Consider the following 11,917-nt stretch of genomic DNA (forward strand, 5'->3'; position numbering starts at 1 on the left):
CTGTATCATATAAATATTATATTCCATTGTTTCCAAAAATAGGATGCAATTTAGCATTTACTAGCTTATTCTATTGCTTTTGTAACATATCGGCTAAGTGGTGGTATAAATAAGATCTTTTTGTTGCCCACTTGAATCTACCATTTCAGAGTCTTTACTGTTAGCAACAAAGAAGTGCCAATTTCTAATGAAATGTAGATTGTATGAGCAAATATCACACTGCAATGTGCTGCTGCTTCTGGTCTCCCTTACTAAAGTGTTACTGATTCCAGTCTTCCAGCTTCCTTGAAGTCCTATAGATCAGACATCTCAAATAACACCTTAAGTCAGACCCACAGTGCAAAACCTAAGTTATAATCAAAATGAGTGTTTTTGCAGTGATGAAACCAAGAGTCAACAATCCTGTGGTGAGTGAATACCTAATATCTAACACTCAGACCAAGAAGAAGTATCCAGTCATGCACTGCATAAGGACATTTCTGTCAACAATATATGCCATACACTGTGGTGGTCCTAAAAGATTATAATGGAGCTGAAAGATTCCTATGCCCTAGTGACATCATAGCCATCATAACACTGTGGGGCAACATATTACCTTTACTATGTTTATCTGTACAAATACCCATTATAGTTTTACAGATCCTGTAATATTCAGTATAGTAATGTGCCAAACAGGTTTGTAGCCCAGAAGCAATACACTATACCATATAGCCTAGGTATGTAGTAGACTATGCCATCTAGATTTGTGTAAGTACACTCTATGATGTTCATACAACATCGCCTAATGACTAATTTCTCAGAATGTATCCCTGTCATTAAGTGACACATGACTGTGTATCACTTTGCTCGTGTTCATTGGTGAGAACTTAAGTCACTTGGCTTTAACTAAATAGTTCTCTACTGATAGGACAGTCTAATAGAGAGGAAGAGCACTGATGAGTGGGAGGTAGAAGGAAGGACTGATGCCATGTCTTGTGTAGACAAGAGGACATGAGATCTAGTGAAGAAGTAGAGAGATAGGTCTTAGATTGTTCATTGATACTAACAGAAGGGAAAATAGAGTATATAGAACAGAAGCAGTAGGTGATTAACTCTTGCCACAGAGCTTGTGGAAAATTTTTCCTACTGTCTTTTATTTCCTCTATGAAGCCAAAAAATAAATCATCAGCTGAGAAAAGTGGAGGGTGGGAGGTTTGAGAAAAATAGAAGAGTTAGTAATCTAGGGGATTGAAAGAATGAGTGGGCCAGCAATGTTTGATAGAATGGCCTGGAAGCATAAGGGTCCACTTAATGTTTGTGGCCATGAATTTAAGATGAGGTATCTCAGGCCAATTGTGTATTTTCTCCAGCCATATTGAACTCTCAGTGCAGGAGAGTAATAGGCAGAGAACGGGGTTTAACTGGGGTTATACTTTTGCCAAGTGAGCAAACAAAGTGAAAAGAGGAGAAATTGAGATTTTATGCAAGGAAGTGAATAACCATGGAATTTAAATTATATGAGGAAGGAAGAAGAAACAGAAAAATGAGGAGACACAATGAAAAGGTGGTAGGATTGGAGGTTCCAATGAAGTAGAAGAATTGCTGGGGTCAGGATACCAAATGGAGTGATCTGCAAATACGAAAGGAGGCAGCCCGGTAGTTAAATGCAGGAAAAGGAGCTAGAGGGGGTGCGTAGTTATTGGTAATGACAAGGTCTAAGTATGACCAGGGAAATCAATGGCTGTGGTATTGTAAAGGACAAGATGTAAAAGAACAAGAGGTCACAGAATTGAGACGTAGGGTGGAATAATCTTCTACCTCTACACTGAAATTATTAAATTAAGAAAGTAGTAGTACAGTGACATTGAGGCAATGATAACATCAATTGGGAATGATTCCACTTGTAGATAGATCACAATAGTTACAAATGGTTAACTGTATTATCTAATGACATGGGTGTTAGAAAGAGAAAGAGGAAGGGCAAATGTTCCGCTAGAACTGGGAGGAAGAAGGACATCAACCCATCTCCAGGTCCAGTAGTGAGAAGACTGAGAAAAACAAAAACATCAGGTTTCTGGGCCAATAGTCTCTTGAGTGAAGAGCCAGATTTCTGTTAAAGCAAGAAAGTAAAGGGACTTTCAGAAAATAGGGTAAGAAAATAGGGTATTTTGCTGAAATAATGGACCAAATATTCCAAAAGACAAAGTGGAACTCTTTCAGGAATTGCAGTGGGTGGGAGATGGGGACAGAATAAGAAAGGTACTAAAAAATGAAATACAGAAAATAGGGATGATGGGACCCGAAAACTGGGGCCTTTCATAAACAGGAATAAACAGTTTCTTATTATCAAAAGTAAAAGGGCAGATATGAAAGTTAAAATCAAGTAACAAATTAACATGGCACTCTCTCTCTCTCTCTCTCTCTCTCTCTCCATATATATATATATATATATATATATGAAAAATTAAGTCATTTATACTTATATATCTATGGATATATAAACTTCCCATATTTGACTTCATTATTATATTATATGATCATATCATAATATAATAATGAAGTCAATAATATCTTAATAATGAAGTCAAATATGGGAAGTTTTTATATATGTATGTTTATATATACATAGTTATATATATCTCTGTATATGTAAACATATATAAAATATATATGTGTATATATATAGATAGATAGATAGATAGATACACACACACACACACACACACACACACACACACACATAGATAGATATATAAACTTCCATAGTTGACTTCATTATTTGGGTACTTTATATTGCTCCCTAAATTAATTTTCCTTTTGAGTATTATTTTTAAAAGTCATCTTATGCAACAAAAGTTGGCCTTTTCAGTAGCCATTTTATTATGTCACCAGAATTCTGTGGATTAGAAATTCAGGCAGGGCTCGGCTGGACATTAACTGAAGTCACTTAAGTGGTATTCAGCTGACAGATGGGCTATTTTGAAGGGTCAAAGACAGCTTCATTCACAGACTGGAGGCTTGGCCAAGATGGCTGTAAGGCTGGACTCAGCTGGGACCATCTGCTAGAACATCTACACATGGCCATTCCAGCATGGAATGGGTATGAGGACTTATGTGGTGGCTTGCTTCCTCCAAAAATGTATCCTAAGATAAAGTAGAGGCTGCATAGCCTTTTTGAACCTAGCCTCAGAACTCATTTCTGTCACTTCCTCCACATTCAGTTGATCACAAAAGAGTCTTAGGGGTAACTCAATTTCAAGAGGAAAACTAGATTCTGCTTCTTCATGAAGAATTGACAAGATTGTACTGTACAGGAACATGTGGAATGGGAGAGATTGTTGCTGCCATCTTCAAACAATACAATCTGCCCTAATGATACATACACCCTTATCTTATAGATGATAAGGACAGATATCCCTGAAAATGGATACCCAGGGTCAGTATCAAAATAACTATAAGCCGTGTTCATAATAATCCATTAACTTTATATATCTTTTTTTTTTAGAAGACTTTAGAGGATCCACAGTGGAAGGTGTATCTCAAAATTCAGAACATTTGGAAGAACTCAGCAGGTACGATAAATCAAGTAAAAAATTTCTGTTAAGTACCCACTTTGCACAATATACTAAGTATAATCTCATTCTCCAAACAAAAGAAGAGTAGTTTAATCCAGCACCTGATAAGCTTAATACTGAAACACTGCTTTAAAAAAGAATCACATATTTATTTTCAAATATTATATAAGATTAAGTATTTTTAATTTTTAAGCCACATCTGAAAATTACAGAAAGCAAAATATTTTTCAAAATAAATGTTCTTTGCTTTTTAGCCTGGCATAAAAGTTAAATTTATAATTTGTTTTATTTCAGATTTCCAGGTGATCAAAAAAATCAAACTTAAAGCAGCTTTTCACTTAACATCAAAGCAAGAAGAAATCCCTCATGTCACCTTAGACTTCAGTACTTGTAATAGGAGCATGTTACAAATAATATAGAGTTATGATAAAACTGACTATGACTGTTTTCATTAGATTTTGTATTGCAGTATATTATTATAAATTTAGTCCAAAACATCTAAATCCATGAAAATAAAATATATCCCAGTTCTTAGAAATATCAGCAATTATCCACGAAATAAATTATTTTTCCTCTTATCAACTATTCCACAAGAAATAATGATACCATAAAACCAAAATGAGAAAATATTTTCTAATGAGAAAATAATTACAAGTTTAAGAAAATCTTTCATGCTGAATTAATGTAGGATAATATTTACTAAAATTCTAGGGAGACTGTTCAACATAGAAAAAAGGAGTATAAGAATTAAGACTATCCTATTGATAAGTACTGTTTGAAACAGTTTGCTTTACCTGTGTAAAAGTATATTTTATGATACTTTTAGCTGATAGCACATAATCAAACTTATCCAGGTCAACTTTAAAAGTTTAACTAAGCCCTTCAATTTTAAAAACCTTACCTAATGTGTCTTGCAAATGTAAGAACACAGCTGAGATGGTTACATGTATAATTTCAGGAGATCTGAAGATTTGGGGGAATTTATGAATGAAGTACTTTACCAACAATAAAGACTTTTCTTCCCACTTAATCTTGGTCAGTACACACTTAAAAACTGGTTTCTCAAAAAAAGAATCCAAATAGCCAAAACAGTCCTAAGCACAAAGAAAAAAGCCAGTGGCATAATATTATACAACTTCAAACTATATTATAAGGCCACAGCAGCCAAAACAGCATGGTGCTGGTGAAAACAGACACATAGGCTACTGGAACAGAATAGAGAAGCCAACCACACACCTGCAGCCAACTGATCTTTGACAAAGTCAACAATAATAAGCAGTGGGGAAGGGACGTCCTACTTAAAGTTGAGACAACTGGCTGGTCATATGCAAAAGAATGAAACTGGACCCCCTATCTTTTTTTTTAAACCTATTTTTTACCATATACAAAAAGTAATCAAGTTGGATTAAAGATTTAAAGTAAAACCTCAAACTATAAGAATACTAAAAGAAAACTTAGGAAACACCATTTTGGCCATTGGCTATGGGAAAGAACTTATGACCATGTCCTCAAAAGCAACTGCAACAAAACCAATAATTGATAAGTGAGATTTACTTAAACTAAAGAGGTTCTGTACAACAGAAGAAACTGTTAACAAAGTAAACAGACAACCTACAGAAGGGAAAAAAATATCCACAAACAGTGCATCTGACAAAGGAACAAAAGAAACTATTAACAAAATAAATAGACAACCTACAGAATGGAAGAAAATATCCACAAACAGTGCATCTGGCAAAGGTCTAATATGCAGGAACTTAATGTAACAAGCAAAACAAAAACAAAAACAAAAACAAAAAAAACAGGTAACCCCATTTTTAAAAATGGGCAAAAGACATAAACAGACACTTTTCAAATGAAGTCATACACGCATCTAATAAGCATGAAAAAATGCTTCACATCATTAATCATCAGAGAAATGCAAATCAAAACCACAGTGGGATTTGTGACTGCATTCACACCAGCCAAATGCTTATCATTAAAAACTCAAAAAACAGATGCTGGCAAGGCCATGGAGAAAAGTGAGTATTTATACACTGTTGGTGAGAATGTAAGTTAGTTCAGACACTGTGGAAAGCAGCTTGGAGATTTCTCAAAGAACTTAAAACAGAGCTATCATTTAACCTGGCAATCTCATCACTGGATATATATCCAAAAGGAAATAAGTTATTCTACCAAAGAGACATATGCACTTAGATATTCATCACAGCACTATTCACAAAAGCAAAAACATGAAATCAACCTAGGAGCCCATCAATGTTAGATTCAATAAAGAAAATGTGGTACACATACACCATGAAATACTATGTAGCCATAATAAAGAATGAAACCATGTTCTTTGCAGTAACATAAATCCAGTTTGAGGACGTTATCCTAAGTGAATTAACACAGGAAGAGAAAATCAAACACCACATGATTTCACTTATAAGTGGGAGCTAAATATTGGGTACATATGGACATAAAGATGGGAACAGTAGACACTGGCAACTGGGAGAGCAGGGGCAAGTGTTGAAATTACCTATTGGATGCTGTGCTCACTATTTTAGTGACAGGATCAATTGTACCTCAAACATCAGAATCACACAATATAACCATGTAACCAACCTGCACATATACTCTCTGAATCTAAAGTAAAGGTTGAAATTATTTTTTAAAAAATTAGGTTCCTTTGATTAGGGACTCAACTTGGAGTACTGCAGTGTGTGGAATCATTCTACTTTCTACATAATATTGAAATTTTAGCACTCTGCCCAAGAAAATTATTCAGTGTATCAGTGGAATAAACATGATTCAAAAAATAGTTCAAAAGGTATATGGGTGAAGAAGTGTTTTCTTGTGTTGTTTATTTAATCAGTAAAACCAATTTTTACATTAACTCTGATTCATGAATGATCTTTTGTAGTGCCCACAGATTTCCATGGGTTTTGCCCTAGAATCAAAATTAAGGTCGGTTTCTCTCTTTAAAATGACTGCAGATATCTACCTTTAGACTTACAAAATATTGAGACAGAAATAAGGTGGTTAAGGATGGTATCTGATAATACACCTTTTATAGTGATCACTACCAAGTTCTTTTTTCCCAGAAATTTCCTGCTTTTGCTTGGAACAGTCATTTTAAAAAGTGATGCTGGCCAGGGACAAATAGATAAATGAAACAGAAAAGAGCATTCAGAAATAGTCTAAATTATATATAAAATTTAGTATATGAAAAAAGTGGCATTTCAAAACAATGAGAGAAGGACAGACTCTATAAGGAATGTTCTGAGAACATTTGTTATCTCTACAGAAACAAAATCCGTAATATGTTCATTATCTTACATTATCAAATCAAACTGAACTATAAATATATCATTATTCAATGCTGAGAAATGTTTTTCTAATATCGGGTTGGGGAACATGTTCCTAAGCAAAACAGTCAGCGTCAGGTGCAGAATAGACAAACTCTACAGCATACTAGAGTACATTGAAAAGATCCATACAGTGAAAAGTCATTGAACAGAGTTATAAGACCAATGACAGAGCAAAAGAACTTGCAACAAAAAACCCTAATGCTCATAAAATACAGATAGTTTATTTAAAATAAATTAATAAAGAAGAAGAGAAGGAAAAACAGAAGGGAAAAATAATTTGGTATGCAAAAGCACAAAGGATACAAGTTGGCAATTCAGAAAACAAAAAATACCAATGATTAATGCACACAATAAAACTTAGCTAAGATGGAACACTTGCATATTGCTAGTGAGAATCTAAAATAGTATAAACACAATGTAAAAATAATAAATAAGCTCCTCAAAAAGCTAAATATAAAATTACTGTATATGATATTACAGCAACTCTAACCTAACTGATAAGGTATTATTTTCCACCAATTGAATTAACAAAAATTTAAAAGATTGAAAATATCCAGTGTGGCTGGAGCTCTCATGACCTAAACATGTGAACTTTAGGAGACATAGTCAAGCCACAGTGGAATGTCCTTCATCCCCTAAAGTTCACCTGTTGGAAATTAATCCCCAAGGCAACAGATGTGGGAAATGAGGACTAATGGAGGGACTAATGAGGACTAATGTTTAGGTCATGAGAGCTCCATTCTTATGAATGGATTAATACTGATTATAAAATGGCTGTACGTTCAATCTCTTGCACTCTCTCACTCTCTCTTTGCCCTTCTGCCATGAGATGAGACCACAAGGCTTTTACCAGATACCAGCCCCTGAATTTTGTACTTACCAGCCTCCAGAACTGTGAGCCAATAATTTTTTGTTCATTATAAACTACTCAGCCTGTGGTAGTCTGTTATAGCACACAAAATGGACTAAGGCACACTCCCATATGTAATTAATAGGAATAAAAACTGATAAAATTTTTATGAAGTATTTGGCAGTACTTATAAAAATGTAAAAAAAAAAAAAAAAAGAATGTCCTATGAGCTAACATATCTATTCCAGAAATATTTTCTTCAAAACTATTCAGACAACTGCACAAATATTTACATATAAGGATGTTCATCTCAGATCATCTGTAATATTGGGAAATTGGAACCATCTTCATTCATAAACTTGGGAATTATTAAATTATGGTACATCCTGGAAACCATCATTCTCAGTAAACTGATGCAAGAACAGAAAATCAAACACTGCATGTTCTCACTCATAGGCGGGTGTTGAACAATGAGAACACATGGACACGGGGAGGGGAGCACTACATACTGGGGTCCGTTGGGGGGAAGTGGGGGAGGGACGGGGGGTGGGGAGGTGGGGAGAGATAGCATGGGGAGAAATGACAGATATAGCTGAGGGGAAGGAAGGCAGCAAATCACACTGCCATGTGTGTACCTAGGCAACAATCTTGCATGTTCTTCATATGTACCCCAAAACCTAAAATGCAATAAAAAAAGGGGGGAAAATTATGGCATATCCATACAACAACATAATATGTGATCATTAAAAATGTGAAGTAAAGTTTAATGTCCTAACATGGAATGATGTCTGTGGTACATTGTCAAGATAAAATCAAGTCATAGCCATAGACTTAAATGTAAGACCTAAAACTATAAAACTTCTAAAAGAAATCACTGGAGAAAATTTTTGTGAACTTAAGCAAAGATATCTTAGGAGATAAAATGCACAAACCATAAAAGAAAAATTTATATAGTGTATTTCATCAAAAGTAAAATTCCTGCTCTTAAAAAATGTTAAAATAAAAAGACAAGTTCTCAGACTGGTAGAAAATATTTGCAAAATACCTATCTGGTAAAGTACTTGTATCGAAAATATGTAAAGAACTTTTACAGCTCAATAGTAAGACAAAGAATGCAAATTTAGAAATAGACAAAATATTTGAACAGGCTTGTCATCAAAGAAGAGGCACATACAGCAAATAAACACATTAAAAGATCCTCAGCATCACTGGTCATTAGAGAAATGCAAATTAAAACCACAATGAGATATTATTACACATATACTAGAATGGCTTAACTGTTAAAAATCTGACACTACCAAGGGCTGACAAGGACTTGAAGAAACTGGAACTCTCAAAATTACTAATGGGAATGCAAAATTGTACAGCAGCTTTAGAAACTGTCTGGCAGTTCCATATAAACTTAAATACCCACCACATGACTCACTCATAGTTATTTACCCAAGAGAAATAAAAAATCCACACAAAGCCCTGTACATAAATATTTATAGTCATTTTATTCATAATAGTCAAAACCAGAAATAACCCAAATGTTCATTAATTGATGAATGGATAAACAAATTGTGGTACATTCATAGAATGAAATACAATTCAACAATGTAATAGAAGCAACTGCTAATAGATGTAACAAAATGAACCTCAAAAGCATATGCCAAGTAGAAGAAGCCAATCACATAATTTCTATTTATGTAACAGTCTGAAGAAGACTTTCTATGGAACAGAAATTAGATCCATTGGCTACAAAGAGCTGGGGTTGGAGTAATTGTGCATGTTTGTGGTTATGTATATGTTTACATGTGTATAAAAAAAGTCTTAAGTGATCTAAACCCAAATGAACTGTGATTATCTCTAGGGAATGGGGGTGAGGACAATTTCACTTTTTACTCTATATACATCTGTGTTGTTCCACATACATGAATATATGTATGTTTTTAAACAATAAAAAATATTAAATACTAAAGATTCTCCTACTTTGTTTTTGTTTTTGTTTTTGTTTTATTTGTTTCTTGAGTCTCACGCTGTCCCCCAGGCTGGGGTGCAGTGGTGGGATCTCAGCTCACTGCAAACTCTAACTCCCAGGTTCAAGCAATTCTCATGTTTCAGCCTTCTGAGTAGCTAGGATCACAGGCATGCACCATCAAGGCCAGCTAATTTTTGTATTTTTAGTAGAAATGGGACTTTACCATGTTGGCCAGGCTGGTCTCGAATTCCCGACCTCAGATGATCTGTCTGCCTTGGTCTCCCAAAGTGCTGGGATTACAGGTGTGAGCCACTGCACCAGGCTCTTACTTTGTTATATAATGTTTCTTTAACCACAATCATTTACATTACAAATACCCCATCTCATTTTACTGTATCTAAAAAATAGATTAACCATGAGAAAATTTAATTTCCTTTTATAAGAACAATTCTAGCTTTGAAGTTCAATTTCAAATAACAAATACTTATTTTTTTCTCTGTAATAACTGCTTTTTACTATAGTGTCTTCTTACATTAGCTTTAAGATTCCTTAAAAAGATGTCTCGAAAGTTTTGTGAGAATACTTTTAATCAAAATGCCTACATCTTTGAAAACACTTCAGAAAATTAGATATATCAAACATAAACCTGTCAGCAAGGTCAACAGAAACTGGAATTTACAATCAAATGCTAAATAGCCACAGTACTATCCCTTCTGATAGATTTAATCAAAAAGGTTTCTTTGGAGCTTTCTCCTTAAATTTCAATTTGAGTCATTTTTATTTGTGAAACTGAAAACAAAATCAAGGTTTTATGGATGATAGATGCATCAAATGCTAGTTCTTATCTGTAAAAGATCCTTCCATAAATAATGCAGCCGGGACCACTCACTGAGAATATGTAAGTATTTACAATGGTCCCTAATTCCATTTTTATCAAAATGATAGTGCCTAAAATACAACATTCTATAATATACTATAATTTTTAGCTTTTAGCTTCTCCTTTAAAAAATTGCTAAGACATCATTCCTTTTCTGATTTTCATACTATGTCTAATAAGAGTCCCTAAACGTGGTGGTTGGGGGAGCATCTCAGGTTATAGGCAACAAACAGGCACAGTGGCTCACGCTTGTAATTCCAACGTTTTGGAAGACCAAGGAGGGAGGATCACTTGAGCCCAGGAATTCAAGGCCAGCTTGGGCAACATAGGAAGACTTCACCTTTACTAAAAATAAAAATAAAAATTAGCCAGGCATAGCTATGCATGCCTGTAGTTTTAGCTACTCAGGAGGCTCAGACAGAAGGATTGCTTGAGCCCAGAGTTTGAGGCTGCAGTGCGCTCTGATCATAGCACTAAACTCCAGCCTGGGTGATGGAGTGATACTTTGCCTCATAAAAACAAAAGCATGTTTGTGCTCCCACACTTTATATAACACTGAAGTAAACCTTGGACAATACATTTGATCTAATCGTTAAGGCCCTTGTATTTTTCTTCCATCCCCCTGTTCTTCCCTTCTATGGGGCCTTCCTTTCCTCTCCCAGGATAGTGATATGTATTTCTACACAGGGTTGATGATATATGTCAAAATATAGAAGATATTTGGTTAACTTTCAAGATCCACATTTAAAGGTGAAATACAGGAATTCTTTAGAAAAAGTAATGAACATAACTTCTATTAAAGGAAAAAGCTGTAATGTCTCCTTTCCAGTGTTACTTTACCCAGACATTTTAAAGAAATGTATTGTATTACCACTATTACTATTGATATTTATCTTCTCTCAGCCTCCCATACACACACCCTATAGATAAGTACACCCTAGACAGTAGTAATGTGAGCATGTAATCATTATGTGATTTTTAAAAATTATCTGCATTCACTAAACATTAAAGAAAAAATGGCACAAATAATGTAGATTTAATTAGTACTTCACTAAAAGTTGCTTTGTACTTACAAACATCTTGCTTTAGTACATAACTTCTCAAGCCCTACATCAAATAACACTTCTTTGTAGAATTACAGCTATACATTTTATGATACTGCAATTGATTTAAGTAATTCTCCCCCAAATTTTGAGTATATAAAAACTATCTCAGTTTGTTGTTATTATTGTTGTTTGGAGATGGGATCTTGCTCTGTCTTCCAAGCTGAGTGCAGAGTTATGATCATAGCTCATAGAACTCCTGGTCTCAAGGGATCCTCCTGAATCA

The 11,917-nt window shown here is 34.5% G+C and overlaps 1 protein-coding gene across 2 annotated transcripts in view; it reads left to right on the plus strand.

Annotated features, from left to right (window-relative positions):
• TTC29 (tetratricopeptide repeat domain 29) overlaps positions 1–5,007 on the plus strand; it is a 915,079-nt gene extending 910,072 nt beyond the window's left edge. For both annotated transcript variants that reach the window (XM_074396845.1, XM_010338621.3), the window contains 2 exons: positions 3,485–3,551; positions 3,849–5,007. In XM_074396845.1, the coding sequence (XP_074252946.1) occupies positions 3,485–3,551; positions 3,849–3,879 (98 nt within the window). In that variant the 3' untranslated portion in view covers positions 3,880–5,007. The remainder of the gene's footprint in view (positions 1–3,484; positions 3,552–3,848) is intronic.
• The last annotated feature ends 6,910 nt before the right edge of the window (positions 5,008–11,917 follow it).

Source organism: Saimiri boliviensis, chromosome 3 (genome assembly GCF_048565385.1).
Source record: "Saimiri boliviensis isolate mSaiBol1 chromosome 3, mSaiBol1.pri, whole genome shotgun sequence".
NCBI classification, from domain to species: Eukaryota; Metazoa; Chordata; class Mammalia; order Primates; family Cebidae; genus Saimiri; species Saimiri boliviensis.